This window comes from Carassius carassius, chromosome 11 (genome assembly GCF_963082965.1).
Source record: "Carassius carassius chromosome 11, fCarCar2.1, whole genome shotgun sequence".
Lineage (NCBI taxonomy): Eukaryota > Metazoa > Chordata > Actinopteri > Cypriniformes > Cyprinidae > Carassius > Carassius carassius.
The window spans coordinates 9579933-9601270 of record NC_081765.1 but is presented as its reverse complement, the minus strand read 5'-3'; the positions used below and the strand labels follow the sequence as shown (position 1 = coordinate 9601270).

Here is a 21338-nt window from a genome sequence, read left to right as displayed (position 1 = left end):
TTGAAAACTGACAAAAAATTTGATTTTACTATTATTTATTAACTAAATACATTAATTGTTCACGTCATCCATTATTTCTTGCCTGTTGTCAATCTTGAGTTGTGACATTCACTCCTCATTAGCATCTGCACTGGAAAGATAAGAAAGGACAGATATGAGTCATAATGCAGTCAGCAGGGTTGAAGGATATTTTATCTTCTCTTTTGTAAGCAGATGCACATCTGCAAAGCAATGCCAGATGATCAAAAATAAATTAATTCTTCCAGAGACCCAAACTCCACCTTTCAGTTGAGATGGAGTTAATCAGAGACAAGGGCTTAATCTGAATATGTTTATGCAGGTGCATGGAAAGTTAGGGTTCCACACAAACACATGCTTCTACGCATTCACACTAATATGTGATTGATAGGATTTGAGCCAAAAACCTTTTCATCTGAGTGCATTTGCTGTGTAGTTTGCCAATAATTCAAATCAGATTAAAGTGCTGCAGACTGCCGGTGCTCATGCTTGTCTATCATCATGACTGGCTCATTTCACTTAATGTACGTTATAAAGAGTGTTGACAGTTCCATTACTGCCAAGGCCTCTTGAGTCATGACACACAAATTTGACGTTGGTATGACTTCTTCATGTTTTTGAAACCTGATGTTGCTTATGCTTACCAAGTATAAATTTATTTAAGCAAAAATACAGTAAAAACAGTATTATTGTGCCATTTAAAATAACTAATTTCTGTTTGAATATTGAATTTTCTATTTCGATGTAATTTTGCATCATTACTCTACTAGTCTTCAGTCACATGATCAGAAATCATTCTAATATGCTGATTTGCTGCTCAAAACATTTTTAAAAGAGTTAATATCTTTGTTGAAATCGTGATGTACTGAAAAAATATATATTTGAATAGAGAGTTCAAAAGAATATAATTTATCTGAAATAGAAATATTTTGTAGCATGAATGTCTTTTAAACTGATAGAATAGAATAGAATAGAATAGAATAGAAACTGAAACATATGCACACTACTATATATTGCCATATTTTTATTAAAGCCTGCTGGTTCCCAAGGGCAGAACAGAAAATATGGGTCAAGAGATTCAGGAAGGCACATGACATGGGAAGGCCAGCAGAGAATTGGCCTGGTCACTTGTGATGGTCCAGGAAATAACAAATCTCATTTATTCGATCTTTTAGAGTGATCATTTTTGCATGTGTGGAAAAAAAGGGAGAATACAATTTCTAATACAGCCAGGCAATGGCCATGGAGTAAGATTATCTTTATCAAAGTTTGTTGTAATTTCATTGACTGTGACTTGCAGCTAGACTAAGCCCAGATACGTTAATGCTTTATTTTGCTTAAAACGACCAACAGAAAATGTATCTACAGTGTGTCAAGGACACGTATCGGTGAAAACATGCACTGGAGGGAACCACACAGGAAGTTTACATTTACTCTCAAAAATAATGAACATGATTTTCTGCGTCTTTGCTATATTGTTTTGCCAGGCATTTTGCTAAGGACATTTTGGTGATTACTAAGATGCTTCTACAACATGCCAAAACAAACTTTAGACTAAGTAGAGGGCAAGTCATATTTAATGGGCCATATATTTGCTGTATTTTGGGAATGTGCACAATATATTTGGCAGAAGGGGCGAGGTTACATGTGGGAGATTTGCTGGATAATACAACTGCTAAATAAAGAGCCGTTTAAATCACTTTGGCCTGCTCCATGACTCTGTAATGACTTGTTTGGAAAATAATTCAAATTTGTGACATTGATCATGTGACCCATACAGACAGCTCTCAAATCAAGCTGGTGAACACTATCATCAAGAAAAAGAAGCATTTTGGCATTTTTTTGCATAAGTGTTTTTGTGTTTTATGTCATTATTATAAGAATGGATTGGAGCACTAGATTGTTTTATGTAAAGGCGCTTTGCCAATGATAGCACTGGCTAACTGTTTCAGTGACAACAATCACAACAGCATTGTCCAGCTGACCAATCAGAGCTGAATAGGCTTGAGGAAGGGAAGGTTTGCTCCAAACTTGCTTGGAAATTATCGTTTCCTAATCATTGGCATAGTGATTTCAGGAAAATGAACAAATTGTTTTTCATGTTACTTCTCTAACATGTCTATTAGTACTGTACATAGTATTAGTACAGACAGAATCATTTTTACTCTGGAATAATGCAGCACAGTTTCATTTACTATTTGAAGGACAGGCAGTACACAGTAATATTTAGTAAACAGCTACACACTAGCTCAGCTTAAACAGTAGTCAGAACCTTATCTGTGAGGTCAGAGGTCAAAGTACTTAACAAAACACCTGACGCACTGTTTGACTGATGAAGACCTTAAGACCTCTATGCTTCACCCGGGCCTCTTCATATAAACCTAATACTACAAATTTTGTTCTTGGCTGTAATCTGGCACCTATTTTGTTTTTAGTTAACCGCTTTCAGACCTCTACTCTGTATGTGTCATAGGTGTAATTTATGGCTGAACATATGTCCCAGCCACCTTTTGCCAAGGATGGATTTGTCCCCAACACTTTTTGAAAGCTCTTCAGTTGGCTTGCGTTACACGTGTTTCTCAGAGTTGGCGTACGAACCTTACATACGTAATGAATCATAATTAAATGGCAGTCAAAAAACACTCACGGTTTCCCCACCATTAACAGTCTGGATTTAATACCCATGTAGAAAATGAATGGGTAAAAACAAGTCATTCTTCTGAAACACACTTTGTTTCAATGTGTCTCTCAAAATTTCAGATTGTTAGATAAGAGTGCAGAATCCAAACACCCATCTAATATCACTACTAGAGTACAGCATATAGAAAGGACTTTTTTGTGTAATGTTAGAAGACTTAAGGTGTGCATCGGGCAGATGTTTGACTGATGTATGTTTCAGCTAATGCATGAGTTCAGATCAAGTCGAGGAACAACATTTAACTTATAGTTAAAATAGATATGCAATTCGTTGGTAAGAGCACTGGGTGGCGCTATAGAGCTTTACAAACTGTTAACAGAGTATGCCATCTAGTGGTTATGTTTTGAAATGTAAAAAAATATGGTTGGATTATGTTCGAAATGAAATTGTACTAGTTTAGTGCCTACTCAGAAGTGTGCAGTGTACATTATATATTGCATACTATTAAAAAGTACAACGAATGTAGAAGGTTATCCCAGGTGTTGCATGCATACAACAAATGCAAACTTTGCATGATATATCCTAAAGGAAATTCATGCCATACATAGAAAATATTTGTTTTATTCACTTTTTATGTTAAAATGTTTAAATTCACTACAATAATTCACTGTTCAGAGTTTACCTCCAACCTTAATCAAACGCATATGAACCAGCTTATCAAAGTCTTCAGGATTACTAGAAACTTCCAGGCTGGTGTGTTGGGACTGGTTGGAGGCAAACTCTGTTTGACACATGTGCATTATGATATGTAACCTTGGACCACAAAACCAGTCTTAAGTGTCAGTTTTCAAAACGGAGATTTATACAGCACATGAAAGCTGAATAAATAAGCTTTCCATGGATGTATGGTTTGTTAGGATACAACGATATTTGGTCGGGATACAACTATTTGAATATCTGGAATCTGAGGGTGCAAAAAAAAAAAATCTAAATACTGACAAAATCGCCTTTAAAGTTTTCCAAATGAAGTTCTTAGCAATGCATATTACTAATAAAAAAATTACGTTTTGGTATATTTAAAGTAGGAAATTTACAAAATATCTTCATTGAACATGATCTTTTCTTAATATCCTAATGATTTTTGGCATAAAAGAAAAATCTATAATTTTGACCCATACACAGTGTTTCTTTTGGCTATTGCTAAAAATATACACCAGTGACTTAAGATTGGTTTTGCAGTCCAGGGTTACATATAACTTGTGTATTATATGTTATAAAACCTGATTATTGCTGACTGTAAATGCACCTACTTATTTAAATCGGCTATGTCATTTAAACTAATTTGTACATTTCTGTATGTGAACTACAGGGATTGCCTGGACCCCTTGGTCCCCAGGGTCCCAGAGGCCCTAATGGGCGACCAGGAGACCCTGGTCTCCAGGGCCCTAAAGGAGAGAAGGGGGACCCTGGCAGAGGAGGCCTTATGGGTCCAAAAGGAAGTGTGGTGAGTCTCTCTGTCCTGATCTCCTCTTCTCCATTTACGTAAGAACTTAAAACAATAGGTTAAGATGGAGTTTAAGCCTTTTCATAATCTGCAGCATGTTGCTATGAAATTTCTAATTGGTCGTGAAGCAGCTGTTACACTCTGTTTATTGACCACTGTAAAATGAATGAATAATGAATGTATTAATATATCCACACAAAATAAATGACCTCCAGTAAGTTTGAAAGAAAAATGTAGTAGGTTTTATAAGGCTAAACAGTATAAATAATGATGTGATAATTATACAATATATCTTTCAGATATAATTATATAACTGCACATTTGAAAGATGTAGTGTTATGAGAATAATATTTTAGTTCAGAAATAATGGTAATTTTCACTTTACATTCTTAGTTTTGATTAGGTTATGTAAAGTACTGTATTTGATTAGATTCAGAGGTTTTTGTAAGGTCTAGCCGCAAAAGTTGACATATTTCAGTAAAAGAACAATGTTAAGTAAACACAATGTCTCAATGACATTATACATGACTCATACATTTAGACATATTGAGCTTCATTGTACTTAACCATTCTCTTTTTAACCCTCTGGGCTTCTTCGCCCGAAAACGGGCGAAAACTTGAACGTTTTGAAATGTTTAATTTTTTTGCTTCATCGGATGGGGATGAAACTTGGTGACTTTTGTTGTATTACCTATATGAACACACAAAAAAATCAAGGAGATGATTCTGATATGTTAAAGGGTCGTAAAAAAAAAAGTCACACTTAGCTTCCTCCCGCCCGAAAACGGGCGACATAGGAAATGAATGGGAAATACGAAAAAATAGGAAAACTCAGAGAAACTTTTGGTGGTACAAGCTACAGATCAGCAACTGTGCTGAAAAAAAGTGTACAGCAATGAAGGGGTGACACTCTAGAACATCAAGAGTGCAAATAAGACCCCCCCCACACACACACACACACACCCACGCACACAAACACACACACACACACACACAGATAAACTGGCGACTGCAACAGCAAATTTGTAGAATATTCCACATAAAATCAATAAATGAAAAAAAAAAACTTGCTCAAATGCACACACACACACACACACACACACACACACAGAGAGAGAGAGAGAGAGAGAGAGAGAGAGAGAAAGAGAGAGAGAAAGAGAGAGACTGGTAAGACTGCAACAGCAAATTTTGAGAATATGCAAAAATAAATAAATAAAAAATACAAAAAGAGACTCTCGCTCAAATGCAACACACACACACACACACACACACACACACATTCACTCACACATACACACACACACACACACACACACACACACACACACACACACACACACACACACATTGTGTTCCCTTTCTAACCAAATGCTATAGTTTGATTGTAATCATAATGCAAAACCTGATACTTATCTAAACATTTTTGTTAAGAAAATAAAGTAATCATCTTTTAGAATATCTAAATGTATATCTAAATAAAAAAAACGAATAAGATAGAGAAATCATGTCTAAAACAACAAAAGGAATCAAAAAGCCTTTCTATATAGGATATATAGGAAGCTATAGGCAGCCTACAGGCTGGTACAGGACATTACACAAAAGTGGCTATTTTTTAAAGCCACTAGATGAAGTTCTTCTCCTGGAACATTTTTTTTTAGGCTGGCACTCTATTTTGATGTGAAATGCTGCATTTATTGAATTTTTTTTTTTAAATAAATATAAAATAAAAATTTATATATTAATTCTAATGGAAAAAATAGCTCATAAAAATTATATAATTAATGCAAAGTATCATAAAAAAATCTAAAAATTCTAAATAATAATCAGAAAACATTATAGAACAAAAATATATTTGATTGGTTATCCTGGGAAAAAGTAAAGTACAATTTTAAGGCTTCGCCCGTTTTCGGGCGGGAGGAAGCTAAGTGTGACCCATTTACGAAGAAGCCCAAACTGGAGATTAGTTCTGAGAGTGGGTTAAACGGTTAAATTTTACATGAAATTAACTGAAATGCTAATGTGTTTGTGACTTTCTTTAGGGAATGCAAGGTGTTCCAGGGTTTAATGGAGCAGATGGTGTTCCGGTAAGGATGATTTTGTTTATATCCCCAATATTATATTGAAGGCTGTCATTAGGAACAACATACAGCAGAGTTTTACAAAATGGCAACAACAGAAATATGATAAAAGACACCAATGTTCATTTCATATTTACATTTATTAAACCTAATCAATGAGAATATACTTCCATCCAGTAATATAGTTCAAATACCATACAAACCTTTCCTTAGTTTTGGATTCACCCAATTTGGCTCACTGAAAGTAAAACAGAATATGCTGCTCAAATCTTTGTATCTGACCTATCATCAGGGCCATCCTGGGCCGTCTGGGCCTCGTGGAAAACCAGGAGCTGACAGTTGTAATGGAACCAGGGGAGAATCAGGAACGCCAGGCATTCCGGGACATAGTGGCGAACCTGGAATATCAGTATGAGCATTCGTTTATTAGATTATATTATTGAGACATTACACGGGATCTATGCATAATACATACATAACCCATTTTAAACATACTACTTATATTTTCTCACACACTCACTTTCAATTTTTTTTGTCTCTGTGTTCTTGCCTGTCTGTAACTTCAATATTCTGTAGGGTCGGCCAGGAATGAAGGGGGAGAAGGGTGACCCTTTGGATATGTGGGTTTATATGGAAAGATTCAGGGTAAGAGAAACTAGAAGTTTCACCAGAGAATACAGTACGAGAAACCAGAAGCAATATTTTGGTTGAACCAGAAGTTTATCTTAAACCTTTCTTATGTATATATACATTTACTATAAATTAAAGGAACACTCAATTTCATTTTTGAAAATAGACTCATTTTCAAACTGCCCTAGAGTTAAATTGTTGAGTTTTACCATTTTTGAATCCATTCAGCCGATCTGCGGGTCTGGTGGTATTACTTTTAGCTTAGCCTAGCATAGATCATTGAATCTAATTAGACAGTTAGCATCTCACTCAAAAATGACCAAAGAGTTTCTATATTTATATTATATAGAATATAATCTATATATAGATATATTGATATGGCTAGGAGCTATACTCTCATTCTGGCGTAATAATGAAGAAACTTTGTTGAGTTTGCTGGGAACTTTATTTTTAGGCGCTGCATAATATCACTGCGCCTGAAGGGCAGGGCCGTAGCTGGGGTCAGCGGGACCCGGTGAAGGTTGTACCAGTGGGCCCTGTTTGAAATTGTTTAATTTGTATGTTCATTTATTCTTATTTATCTGTGCTATTTATACAATGTTTTAAGTTTTTTTTTTTTTTTTTCAAGTTTGTAGGTGTCAAGGTACAGAAACCGAATAATTAAATGTAAAATAGCACTGGATAGTCTTCAATGTAAAAATGAAATATACAATCAAACCTACATTTATTCAGACACCTTCAACATTTCTCACATTACTACAGTTTATTGGCTATCGCTTGTAAAATGATTATAAAATATGACAAGAACTTAAACTGTGTCAGAACAAATTCGTCTTGATAATGTCATAACTTTGATAGAAATGTATGTAATACAGACAACTGTTATTATGGCAATATTTACACAACTAGAGTAGAGAGATAGTTAGGCCTTAGAGTTAGCACACAAGGTTAGACCTTGTTGCAAACGAGATCGGACGCTGACTGGGTGCGTGTGTGGTATTTGTAGTGAGCTGGTGATTGCAGGTGGATGAGGAGCAGGTGGGATTGATTAGTACTCAGGTGAGGGAGTGCGCTGTGATTGGTTGGTGATGGAACCTGGCGTGTCTGTTACACATGGTACGGCACCAAAGTTCCTTGATTATTACACCGGAATTAGAGTATAGATCCTAGCCATATCAGCCTAGAAAATTGCAACTTTTCATTTTCCGTTAGTCTTAGTACACGATATAACTACAGAAAAGTCAAGTTTTAAATAGGAAAAATATAGAAACTCTTTGGTCATTTTTGAGCGAGATGCTAATGGTCTAATCAGATACAATGATCTATGCTAAGCTATGCTAAAAGTGCTACCAGCAGATCCGGAGATCGGCTGAATGGATTCAAAAACAGTAAAACTCAACTGTTTAACTCTAGGGGAGTTAGAAAATGAGCCTATTTAAAAAATAATAATAATAATTTGGAGTGCTCCTTTAAGATTACATAAATGCATTTGGTAAACTATAAAATAAAACTGCATCATTATTCTTTGACGTATTATAGGGAGATCCAGGACCACCAGGTTCTCCAGGATTTATTGTAAGTTTGACTTTTATTAGTTGTCTTGTGATAACAGAAACTGACCCATCAGGAATGAAAAGGTGAAGGAGAAAAAGTGTTTTCTAAAACATTACATTTCACTCTTACAGGGACCAACTGGTAACCCAGGGTACAGAGGACTGCCAGGATTTCAAGGTCCTTGGGTAAGTTAGATACGCAAAATAAAATTACTGTTATAATAAAATTATTTATAATTAGGGTTGTCTATGTTAAATGTTAATTTGGTTTTATTAGGGCTGGGCGATAAAATTATAACAATAATGTGGGATATACATATGTATTTTTTATTCAATTATTCATATAGATGTATTAAAGGAGTAATGGTTGTTATTAAGATATAGCTTTTGTGCATTTGCATATGTATTTATTTAGGCTACTGTGTTTCATACAGATACCTTAAAAAAAACATTTTATTATGGCAGTGAGGTGTTATGCATGGTTTTTCCTTTGGTTATCATGATCTAATTATTTGATATTATAGATGACCAGTGGTTAATTTTAATAAAAGTAGAGTCCTAACTCAAACTGTCAGAATATTTCAATTTTACCCTAAAAATTGGGATGTTACAATTTCTACAGATGTTACTGTTTATAGGTTTATGAACATTTACATCTGCACTGTTCCATCAAATTCAGGGAGCACAAACCTTTTTCATGTATTGAAAAAAATATAATTTCTACAACTTTCACTCAGGAGGAGAAACCTGCCTTTAAACATGAAATAAATAAATACTTGATATTTATCGTCATCATTTTTGATATCGCGAAACAGAGTGCTGTTTTTTTTCCATGACTATCTGTACATTTAAAAATGACATTGATTTTACACATTTAAATAAAATTGTATCTAATATTATTTAACATTTTAAAGACAATATGTCAATCTGCTTTTGCTCAATTTTGCCAGTGAAAATAGTTGCAAACAAAGTTGCAACTTAACTTTTGTCTCATTCCAAACAACACTCAGCAGTGTTTCATTACTGAATGAATCCATGTTTTGGAACAAATCAAGCCAAGCCAATGAATCAGGCATACATTCATAAAGACTCTCACTTGCTTCAGTTCAAATTAAGCATATGAAAACAATGTTATGACATATATGATATATTTGATATATTTGTTTCTAAAGCTACCTTTTGTTATGTCTAATCGAAGTATGTTTTTTTTCTTTCTTTTTTTTTTTTACACAATAATGACTAAATTGATGTGCAATTAATTGTATTTATTAATTGCACATCATATAATTAATTAGTTTAAATGTTTTAATTATTAGACAACCCAAGTTATAATAATGACAACCCTAGTTATAATACAAGTAGTGCTTGCTTTATTCCAAATCTACCATCACTTCTTCTTACTGTTTGATCTTTCTTTAGGGGCCTACTGGCATCAAAGGTGTTAAAGGACAAAAGGTAGTAAAACACAATTATTTGTGTTTTCTTCACATCACCTTGGTAAATAAACATCTTCCATTTGATGTTGATGTGTTGTCTCTGTACAGGGTGAAAGCACTAAAATGTTAAAAGGAGTCAAAGGAGACATGGTGAGACAAATATTTAGTGTCTTTTGTCAGACTAATATTATGGTCTGTTATCTGCACTGTTAACCCACATGGAATTTGTATCCTCACCACAGGGGGAGAATGGAGAGCCAGGCCTACCAGGACCTTTCTCACAAACCCGTCCAGTCCCTTCAGAATGGCAGGCAAGAGGAAAATGATTTTTTGAAAATATTACAAATATTTTATCTCAGTGGAGCAAATTATCTCTCTACTATCATTTTCATATCTTTCATTTGTTCTAACAGGGTAAAAAAGGCTTGAAAGGTTATAAAGGAGAGCAAGGAGATATGGTAAGTGGCATTTGAGCTTTTTTGGAATGAAAACCCTGCCTTAAAAAAGCTAGCTGCCTTTTTGACGGAGTGTAATAGAATGTTTAGTGTGATAGATGGAAATGTTTTTCACATAATTTTGGTCTGATTTTATTGGTCATATAAAATATATTATTGAAATTAAACCCTAAGTTTTGCAGGTGGTCTTTCCTCATTCAAGTAGAGAAGACTGACCACAGAGTGAACCTACTGGGACATTGGCAGCCTCTTGATAATTTTTTATATTATCATTTCAGGGATATTTATCTACCAAAGGAGAGACTGGTGTGTCAGGGTTTCCAGGACAACGGGTATGATTGATTGAGAGCTGAAATCTCTGTATTAACCCTTTGCAAAGACTTAAAAATAATAATAAAAAAATTTGGAATATGTACACATATTCAACATTTTTGTCTAAAATATTTAACCAGTTCTTCTTAATTACAGGGAAACCCAGGCCTAAATGGCTTGCCAGGACCTAAGGTACATCATTTTGTTCGTTTTGCCAACAGTTTTGTAGATTTTTTTTGTGGACATTTCTTAAAATCGCTCTCCATTCCTACAGGGTGACGATGGACTACCAGGTTTCCCAGGAAATAATGGTCGCAAGGTAGAAATCCATTTCTGGTTTAGTGCTATTTCTTGTCAAAATTTACTATTCAGTCTGCATCAAAATTGTATTGTGTTGACCTAAATGCATATCATTCAACAGGGAGATAGAGGAGAACCCGGAGAGCTGATTGGTCCTTTTGGAGGTACTAAAAATAATGTGCTAAGATTATAGCTGTTTATTCACTGCTCTGTGGAAAACTTGATTCCGATTGTTCAGTCGCGACATTCCGAGTAATGTAATCCCTAATAACACAGGTTCATCCGGGTAACTGAAATCAGTGCTATATTCTTACTAGGAACCATTTTTTCATGGTGGAAGAATTGCATTTGTTTAGATAATAAAATATTAAAACTAGATTCAAAATTGTTTACAATAATTTAAAGGGGTCATATGACGTTGCTAAAAAAAACTTTATTTTGTGTATTTGGTGCAATGTAATGTGTTTATGCGGTTTAATGTAAAAAAAAATACATTATTTTACACATACTGTACATTATTGTTGCTCCTCTATGCCCTGTCTTCTGAAACGTGTAGATTTTTACAAAGCTCAGTTACAGACTGGGAGTCAGAAGCACCAGACTGTCCTTGCAAAGTTGGAATTGACCCAATTTATACACAAACACCCTTTGTGCACAGACATCATTGTAGGCTACCCTCCCAGTTTCAGGAAACAGTACTCTTTAAATTGTGCAGCACACATCTGAACTATTCTGGAACAGTGTTGTAAATACTTTGTAGTTGTGTCCTCTTTTGAAGTGCTAAACAAAGTAGTTTCACTTTCATAACGAAACACACAGCGACTCCACGACATGGTGGTGGCAGCAGCAACTATACTGCAGCGAGAATCAAAGTTACACCTTCTTTCTTTGCGTGAACATTTGGGTGGTGTTTTGCAAATCTTCCCACACAGTGACATGTGGGGGCGTGTTTTAACGAGGCATTTTAGGAGGGCGTGGATGAGTCTTAACTTTTATAAAGAATATCTTTTTGGGTTTGAAACTTATCTATGCACAGACACTCCAAAGAGAAAGGTAAACTTGAAAAAGCATCCTATGACCCCTTTAATTTTGTCATCCTGGTATCGGGGATACACTCTCTCATTTCATACATGAGACGATTGTTTTGCACACAGTAATGGATTATAAGATAACTAACAAACTGGTAAGATTTTAAAAGATTTTCGTCTCAAAAAAATATCTTAAATATTTATACAAGTCCTGATCACCTTATCTGGGGTTATTCTGTGATAACAACTAGCTGGATGTACATTATCCCTTACTTAATATTTGCTGTTTAATAGTCCTAATCTAACTTTTCAACATACAGTCCTGTTTCCCAATATGTTTCTTTCTTTGCTTCTGTCTGTTTCTCTTGCTTATATAGTGGGTCCTCCAGGACCTCCGGGAGAGCGTGGCCCAATTGGAGAGTATGGTCCTAAGGGTACTAAAGGACTGCCGGGTCCTCCAGGACCCCCTCCCTCTGAGCAACAACCAGGTATTTTTCAATCCAAAATGGAAAATCTTTTATTATTTATACGCCCTCATGTTGGTATCTTTAAGGAGACACAAGGAGAAGTTCAGATGAGTAATGCTCTTCTTTGCTTTGCATTCAATTAAATGGCTTGGTTATTCCCGTTGTGAGACGAATAACCCAAAATTTACATTTACACTTAATCATTTAGTAGACAATTTTATCCAAAGCGACTTACAAATGAGGAGAACAATAAAAGCAATCAGACCAATGAGAGGACTACAGTATACACGTGTCTCAGTCTAGCTCACACAGCAAGGTTTTTTTCTTTTTTCTTTTTTTATCAATTAATGTTAATTTATTTATTCCACCAGCTGGGAACAGTCCAAGAAAAGGTCAGTGAGTGATTTTGTGCTTCTTCGGAATGGCACCACAAGTTGTTGTTCACTTGCAGAACTGGAGGGTGCATAAGTCTGAACTAGTGAGTTTAGGTATATTGGTGCAGAGCCAGTGGTTGTTTTGTAGGCAAAGATCAGAACCTTAAATTTGTTGTGAGTGGCTATTGGAATCAGAGCGAACTGATTAAGAGACGTGGACTTTTCTTTCTTTCTTTCTTGCTTTTAAAACCAATCTCACTCTTGACTTCTGGATCAGTGGCAGAAGCTTGATAGTACATGTCAGAAGGCCTGCCAAGAAAGCATTACAATAGTCCAATCTGGTGAGAACGAGAGCTTGGACAAAGAGTTTTGTAGCCTGCTCTGATAGGAATTGGCTAATCTTCCTAATGTTGTATAAGGCTGATCTGCAAGATCCGGCCGTTATAGCTATATTGTCTGTGAAGGTAAAAGGTGAAGATTCAAGATTTTATTTTTTATTCGTCACATACACAATTATGGCTATAATCCTACATTATGGAATATGTAGGATTGACACTAAGTGGTTGTGTTGCAGTCCAAATTCAAAATATTGGAAAATATTTTTTCATCTGGCCTCCTCCTTCTTAGACTTGATGCACATAAAGGTTGCCAGATTGATGACACAAGCAGGAATGAGTGCACTTGACAATAAATGAAATAAAATACGCCGTGTTTTCCACTAACTGGCAACCCAAGGGTGCTGAAATACAATTTGGTAAACTGGCAGTGGGCAGGTTTCACAAACCAAAGCAAAGACTGACATTCTGGCCCAGAAACCACATTTTCAAAGGAGAGTAATTGACTGTAGCATTGTTTTTTCGGGTAAACATGTTAACTTAGCATGTTTCTTAAATATCTGCAAACATATTATGGTATTTTTATGCTTTAGTAGAGTCAAAATCTTACATATAGCACCTTTAACTGATCACGGTGACCGTTTGGTCTTTAAACGAGGGTTGGCACGGTGTACTAACCAACTGATACCTCTTTTCTAAACAGGTAAACAGTATAAACTTAAAAATGTTGCCCTCTGTCATAACTCATTTTTTCCCCATAAATATTGATTATGAATATTCTTAAATGACTTCAGTACTCATTTTCCACATTATCGATACACTAGTAACAACTGCAATTTCTTGCTCTGTTTTAGCTCCAAAAGTGTATTGAAAATAGTATTGGATACTGATGTCTTTAAGTTATTATTATATCGGACTTAGAAATTCTAGTATCTTGACAATACTAATTCAAAGAGTAGTGAAACTTGATTTATCACAATAAGTGACATGGCACACAAAGCCATTGGTAATTCAACATCGACATCAAATGTCAAACTCATGTTTCTGACGGGTTTGAGAGTAAAACATAAGAAAAGCTTTAGCACATGAGTAATATGGACCTCTTTTATGGTGCGATTTCTGACGTCTTTGAAGATTGACAGCTTTTTTGTTCATTTACAGATGAAAGGAAGGCATATGGATTAGCATTTAAAAATAAATCAATAAAATAATTTTTTGAGTGAACTATTTAACACTAGTTTCAACCACATATGGGCTTAGACATTACTTTAACCAAACTCTGTCACTGATATGATTGTTTCTCTGATCCACAGTGGATTTGTTGGGTCCAGTGGGACCAGGTGGACCAAAGGGAGCCAAAGGTGAAGCTGGAGAACCGGGTAATCCTGCCATTCATCCTGGGCCACCTGGCCCTGATGGGCTTCCTGGATATCAAGGACCACCCGGACCCAAGGGATCATGTAGGTGAATTTTCAGACCAGAGCGAAACCTGGTACCATGACTAAATGTCATGCTAATAAAGCATATATATATATTTATACTAGTATTACAATTTAAAATAAATGTTTTCTATTTTAAAATAAATTTTAATTTAATTTATTCCTGTGACGCAATGCTGAATTTTCAGCATCATTACTCCAGTCTTCAGTGTAACATGATCCTTCAGAAATCATTATGCTGATTCGTTGCTCAAGAAACATTTCTTCTATTATTATCATTGGCATTGCTGAAAACAGCAGAACAGCTTAATATTTTTATATAGAAAGACATTTATTTGAAATATTTTTAACAATGCAAAACTTTTTATTGTCATTTATGATCAATTCTGAAAAGAGACTTTGGTAATACTGAATAATATGAAGACGTACTGAAGACTTTATATAAGACTATGTGTCTTGATACAGTGGAAGAATTCTTCAAAGGAGCACCAGGACCACGTGGACGTCCAGGAAATGCAGGAAAAAAAGGACCAAAGGGTAAGATCAGCGCTGACGTTAATAAACTACTGGGATGATTTGCATGAGAGTGTGGGAAACTGTTTAAGAGTAGAATGAAGAAAGCTTCTTTCTTCTCTAGAAATACAGCAGGTATTTGTTGTTGACATTTGTCAGTCTGTGCTATTTCTGCTTTACTGGTAATGATATTTATTATATGATCAGGTGACCATGGTCTGTGCGAATGCACTGTACAATCAACACCTGGTCCTGCGGGTCCTCCTGGTGATGCTGGGGACATTGGCATGGTAGGAGAGTGGGGTCAGCTTGGTGATCAGGGAGACCCGGGACCCAGAGGCGTGGATGGTGTACCTGTAAGTAGACATACACCATGTCTTCATATTATGCCATGTTAAAGTAAAGTTCACCCAAAAATTAAAACTCTGTCATCTTTTACTCACCCTCAAGTTCTTCCAAACCTCTATGATTATGGAACTAGACTATGACTAAGGAAGTCATTGGCTACTAGCAGCTGTTTGGGTACAAACACATTTCAAAATATCTTACTTTGTTTAAAAAAAAAAGAAACAAGAAAATTACAAAGGTTTGGAACAACTTAAGAGTGATTAAATGATGACAGTTTCATTTTTTTGTGGGGAACTCTCCCTTTGAGATCACGAGATACGGAAATGTTTGCATGTGCTAATGCAAAATGCATTGTCAATTTTTTACATTTTTACAGGGTTTCCCTGGTGCAAGAGGAATACCTGGACTCAAAGGCAGAAAAGGAGAGCTGAGATCCGCTACACAGAAAGGTGTAATAATCTTCCGTTACATGTTTAGATACACATGAGAGTAGACATACACTTTAATATTTTGTCTGCACTTGTGAAATACAGGACTACCTGGTGACCCTGGTGACTCAGGTGCTAATGGGTTCCCAGGAGACGAAGGAAGGCCTGGATTTGATGGCAAAGATGGTGAACCAGGTCTTCAAGGATCTCCTGTGAGCCTAGCATACCTGATCACTCAAAAACAGCACTAATTAGGAGCCCACTATTTTAACAACAGTATGCATTGTAATTCACAAGTATTGGCATGCTTATTTTCCTTCAGGGAGAAGGTCCTGTAGGTGAACCTGGAGAGAAGGGATACCCAGGTTGGCCAGGTCCTCCAGGTCTAATAGGTCCGATAGGACAACCAGGTCAAGTTCATGGAGCAACTAAAGGTGCAACGGGCCTTCCTGGAGATGATGGACAAGTTGGTATTGATGGAAAACAAGGTTCACCTGGTGCTCCAGGTGTGTAGCAGTGTTATTTTAGTCTCATTTATATACTAGCATAGTTTTCGTTCATTTTTTTCAATAGGATTGTATTTTTATATGTTCCGTTTTCACACTGATTTTATTTTTGTAGTGTTTTGTCACTTTTAGCACAGTTTAAAGTATTCGATTTTTATTAATTTAATTAGTTTTAGTTGAGAACTGTTGCAACTAGCTGACATAAGTTTTATTTTTATTAAACATTTTTAATGGTTTTAGCTTTAGTTAACAATGATAACCCTGCTGTTTAAATATACTGAAATCTTAATCTTATTCCTTTCTTTTATCCATTCTATTCATATCTATCCTATGTTTTATCTTACAGGAGAATGTAGCCCACAAGGAGGAAATCAGTGGAATATTCCAGGTAGAGATTTCTCTTCTGCCTCAGTGCTTCACCACATAGCATTCATTCCACCATGTATGCTCACCAATTAACATACTTTAGCATTATTAATCATGCTCCATACCCAGCTAAATTTAAGATCAAGAGTGATTTTTTATGCAATATTTAAAACTTGTATTTTTGTGCTGTCCATCATATTAATCTTTATTATAGTGGAATGTATTGGAGATCCCGGGCCACCTGGAGAGATAGGGCAGCCTGGACTTCCAGGATTCAGTGGATTTCCTGGTAATGGATGTATTATTGTACGTTTTCACAAAAAAAAAATAAAAAAAATAAAATACAAATTCTAATAATTAATTAATTTCCATTATGTTCTAGGACTGCAAGGTGCTAAAGGCATACAAGGTCTTTCTGGAGAACATGGGGCCAAAGGAGAGAAAGGTGAACGAGGAAGGGGAGGCCCGCCAGGGCCAAGAGGTAAGCATTGGGAGGCCTGTGTGTTTTTATTGAATCATTCTCATGTTTACCTTTGTCTGTCTCCTTTTCTCAGCTCTGATCTTTTGTTTTTAACCTCATAGGTTTTGTTGGACCTCGGGGTGACTTGGGAAATCCTGGCTCTAAAGGCGTGGAAGGAACTTCAGGCCTTCCTGGTAAACTAGGTTTGGACGGTGCTCCAGGGCAAAAGGGTGAGCATGGGGAAGTTTTAGGAGCATCTTCTGGAGCCCCTGGAGACCCAGGACTACCAGGACAGAGGGGTGTCACTGGTCCTCCAGGAGACCCAGGACCTCAAGGACACCCCGGTGAGAAACCCACCTGTCAAACCCGTAATGATGGACATATGCTGAAGCTGTATAGCAATCAAACTAAGTAAGACTATTTCAAACTTTCAGTCAAGGCTTTGCCAAGCTAACTTTTAAAGTTTGTCTTGGCAAACATCCGTTCTCCTGTTTCTGCCTGTTGCATATTAAGGACATAGTTTTTAAAAATATTTTGAGAATGTCAGTAAAACAAATAAAAAGTATGATTTATTATTAGTAGTAGTAGAAGTAGCAGTAGTAGTTGATTTGTATGTATTTTTAATGGATAGAGTAATGTTCCATGTTGAATTTTAGTCTTACATTTTAAATGTTGTAGTCATGATAAAAGCTTTTTATTTTCTGTGAATGAATCCTACATAAAAACATTTATGCCACCTCATGCATCTTTGTATGCTGGTTATATGAAACTTTTGAGTCTCCATCCTAGAAGTCTGACCCGTGCTTTTGATTAAGATAAACCGGTTGTTCTTTATAGTCACTAAAGGATGCAATGTCACACAGGTATGGAGGGAATGCCGGGTATGATTGGCCTTAAGGGTGAAAGTGGCCCTCAAGGTTTTCTAGGAGAGACAGGAAGACCTGGACCGCCGGGAACATTTGGCTTTCCTGGGCAGCCTGGTCAAGTAGGACCACCCGGACCACCTGGAAAAACCGGAGAACCAGGTACTGATGCTTAAAACCTAGGTTAATTAAAAAAGAAGAAAAAAAAAGAAAACGGAAAATCACCCAGTGTATTAAACTCATATTAGGGGCTTTTTTACTAGGTGGTTATAGGAGCTCAGTTATAGGAAGTATGATCATAGTAGTCCCTAGAGAATTAAATTTGAGAAGTCCATGGACTTCAATGTTGGTCCATCTGTCACTGTTTTCCATGTTCATGGATTTTTTGTTTTATTTTTTTTTTGGAGTAAGTATGTGTAGACTGTGCTCACATAGCTTTTTAAAAATGCCTGTACACTTTCATCACTGGTAGTTCCTATTGTGCTGGGTTAGACCCAACTCAGAAACAGGAGCTTTTTTAGTCCCTCAAAAGGGTGTTCCTATAGCTGAGCTCACTCTCAGTTCCTGCAGTGCAAACACATCAAAAAACAGGTACTTCTCCAGTAGTTATAGGAACTATGAAAGCGTTCCTCCGTTGTGAAGGCCCCTGTTGATTGATTTTCCTTCACTCTCTGGTCCAGCTCTACTATGTAATTATTAAATTGTTTTGATTTGTAAGGAATTTCACGGATCCTATAGTCTTTAGGTTCAGAAATATAACTTCAGTCAAGTGTGTCCAAGCATTTGACTGGTAGTGCATATTATACAGTACATTATATTTGATTTCAGCGGAATGAAGCAAAACCTTTTACTTCTGACCAATGCTCAAATATACTGGGTCTCTGTAGGTCCAAGTGGAGAAAGGGGAGTTCAGGGAGTCCCAGGCCTTCCTGGGCCCAGAGGAGTAAAGGGTGTCACTGGAGAACCAGGAAATGCAGGTCTTACAGGAAATGTTGGGCCCCCAGGAGATCCAGGACAACAGGGGGCAATTGGTTTTGATGGTTTTCCAGGGTTAAAAGGTAAGTTGCCTTTTCTTCTTCATTTGATATGTTATGTTGATATGTTATATTCATTTGATAATTGGCAGTCTTTATTATGCATAACAAAAAGTTTGCAATAAGCATACATTTTGATACATTGATCATTGAAATGTTGATTGAGAAATATTTTGATAATTGATGGTGCTTAAACTAAAAAATATAAATTGAATTAATTGAGAGCTGCAATGTTTCTTAACAATAAAGGTTCCAAAGGTGGTCAGGGCATGACGGGTTTCCCTGGAATGCCTGGTGAGACAGGTCTGAAGGGCTTTTCGGGACAGAAAGGAGCAACAGGTTATCCAGGAAGACAAGGTGCTAAAGGACCTCCTGGCCTTCCAGGTGAAAAAGGTAAATACAGAGCATGATTCTCGATGTGTGTACGCACACAATATGTAATCTAATGGTATCATGGTCATATCATACTGTTTTCCCCGCTTACATGATCTACATATAAAGTTAATAATGCCATAATTTAGTATACCATGAACATGTTAAATGTTTTTTCATGTAATATTGTTTTTAGCATTCCTTTCTTTTGTAACAAATTTGTAAAACAATTTGTGTTGAAATGTGCTGCACAAACCTAAGATCACGCTGACATTATTTGCAACTAGTATTTAGGAGCTTGTACTATGGAGGAAATTGTTTCTGGTGATATGACATCTTTAATATAGTAACTGTCATCATTGTAGTCTTCTACATACTGTATTCTTAGTGGGTTTTGAATGTCTTGTCAATGCTTGCTCTGAAGGTGAGAGAGGGTTGATGGGGCCTCCAGGTGAAAAGCCAATCATACATATACCACCAGCTATGAGAGAGGTCATGAAGGGAGCTAAAGGTGACCACGGAAAAATGGGAGATCCTGGCTTCACTGGTCCAAGAGGTGAGTCCATTCATATTAATTTACTACTCAAGAGCACAAAGAGTAACATACTTCATATGAACTACAGAAGCTATGAGAGCTCTGAATGTTATAAAGACTGTGGATCTGAGGGGATGCATTATATTTTTTGTGCATACAGTACAATTGCCATGTTAATCAGAATTTGTTAATATGCCAATTATTTATATTTCTGCATTTGGTCAGTGTGGAATCACAAGAACTTTGCTAATGTTAATCAAACAAAGCAATTCCATTCAGATAGACACCTATATCGTTTCTGTCAACTTGCCTTTGGCCAGGTACAAAAGGTCTACCAGGTGTTCCAGGAGAGGAGGGTAAAGATGGACATCCAGGTGAGCCCAGTGAAACAAAAGGTACTAGAGGTCTTCCCGGAGTAAAAGGACTTCCAGGGCCTAAGGGAATGCCAGGGCTTTCAGGAATTCGTGGAATTGAGGGTTTTCCTGGATTGCCTGGACCCCCGGTATGAAAATGAGCTCCATCTCTCTCTGAAAACCATTTATAAAAACAATGCACAGTATCTTCTTGTATATGGTGTCCTGTTCAAATGTTTTGAATGTTGTGGGTTTTTTTTGTCATTGTGGCTCATTTTGTTCAAATCGCAGGGTGAAAAAGGCACGTCTGGTGCTTACGGACGGATTGGAGAATCTGGAATCAAGGGAATAAAAGGTGTTCATAAATAAACCTCTGAAATGTCCATGCTATACTTAATGTGTGACTTTCTCATACTCTTTAAATAAACTGCCAAAAAGGTTTATGTAAGAATCTTTTATTTAAGGTGACTTGGGTCCTACCATCAGTCTTCCTGGATCAACTGGACTGAGAGGTGAAACTGGGTTTCCTGGACCTTTAGGTAAGGAATTTCTACATTCTATAGTGTATCAAATACAAAAAAATATGATCTTTTACTGTTCCAATTATTGAACCGCTTCTTGAATGAGTAATTAATGCACATTGGTTAGGTGGAAAGGGACTCACAGGTCAGTCTGGAGACAGAGGAAGTCCTGGTTTTGATGGCATTGAAGGGATGAAAGGCTATCCAGGAGAACCTGGAAAAGTTGGACCACCAGGTTAAAGAGTCTTGATCATTATCCTTTGATTTCATCTTTTGTGCAAAATAATGAAAGAAAAAAATGTTTTTGACTGGATAAAAATTTCATCAGGTTCTGATGGCCTACAAGGTTTTCCAGGAACCCAGGGTCAGAAGGGCTGGCCTGGCGTGCCTGGACAGGCAGGAACCCCTGGAATCCAAGGCCAACCAGGACAAAAAGGTCTGTAGTTCTAATCGTCATATTGATACATTGATG

General features: G+C 36.5%; 1 protein-coding gene across 1 annotated transcript in view; it reads left to right on the top strand.

Moving 5' to 3' along the window:
* Nucleotides 1–21338, top strand: part of LOC132152574 (collagen alpha-2(IV) chain-like) — a 101876-nt gene that overhangs the window by 74662 nt on the left and 5876 nt on the right. Inside the window, exons 4-37 of the mRNA XM_059561327.1 lie at nucleotides 4026–4160; nucleotides 6200–6244; nucleotides 6531–6647; nucleotides 6815–6883; nucleotides 8408–8443; nucleotides 8554–8607; nucleotides 9841–9876; nucleotides 9966–10007; nucleotides 10100–10171; nucleotides 10271–10315; nucleotides 10591–10644; nucleotides 10781–10816; nucleotides 10899–10943; nucleotides 11046–11088; nucleotides 12330–12440; nucleotides 14442–14588; nucleotides 15033–15104; nucleotides 15288–15436; nucleotides 15805–15877; nucleotides 15962–16068; nucleotides 16179–16362; nucleotides 16709–16750; nucleotides 16943–17017; nucleotides 17111–17209; nucleotides 17311–17532; nucleotides 18052–18213; nucleotides 18939–19109; nucleotides 19335–19478; nucleotides 19882–20013; nucleotides 20313–20494; nucleotides 20637–20700; nucleotides 20810–20884; nucleotides 20994–21101; nucleotides 21195–21302. Of these exons, the coding sequence (XP_059417310.1) occupies nucleotides 4026–4160; nucleotides 6200–6244; nucleotides 6531–6647; nucleotides 6815–6883; nucleotides 8408–8443; nucleotides 8554–8607; nucleotides 9841–9876; nucleotides 9966–10007; nucleotides 10100–10171; nucleotides 10271–10315; nucleotides 10591–10644; nucleotides 10781–10816; nucleotides 10899–10943; nucleotides 11046–11088; nucleotides 12330–12440; nucleotides 14442–14588; nucleotides 15033–15104; nucleotides 15288–15436; nucleotides 15805–15877; nucleotides 15962–16068; nucleotides 16179–16362; nucleotides 16709–16750; nucleotides 16943–17017; nucleotides 17111–17209; nucleotides 17311–17532; nucleotides 18052–18213; nucleotides 18939–19109; nucleotides 19335–19478; nucleotides 19882–20013; nucleotides 20313–20494; nucleotides 20637–20700; nucleotides 20810–20884; nucleotides 20994–21101; nucleotides 21195–21302 (3256 nt within the window). The remainder of the gene's footprint in view (nucleotides 1–4025; nucleotides 4161–6199; nucleotides 6245–6530; nucleotides 6648–6814; nucleotides 6884–8407; nucleotides 8444–8553; nucleotides 8608–9840; nucleotides 9877–9965; nucleotides 10008–10099; nucleotides 10172–10270; nucleotides 10316–10590; nucleotides 10645–10780; nucleotides 10817–10898; nucleotides 10944–11045; nucleotides 11089–12329; nucleotides 12441–14441; nucleotides 14589–15032; nucleotides 15105–15287; nucleotides 15437–15804; nucleotides 15878–15961; nucleotides 16069–16178; nucleotides 16363–16708; nucleotides 16751–16942; nucleotides 17018–17110; nucleotides 17210–17310; nucleotides 17533–18051; nucleotides 18214–18938; nucleotides 19110–19334; nucleotides 19479–19881; nucleotides 20014–20312; nucleotides 20495–20636; nucleotides 20701–20809; nucleotides 20885–20993; nucleotides 21102–21194; nucleotides 21303–21338) is intronic.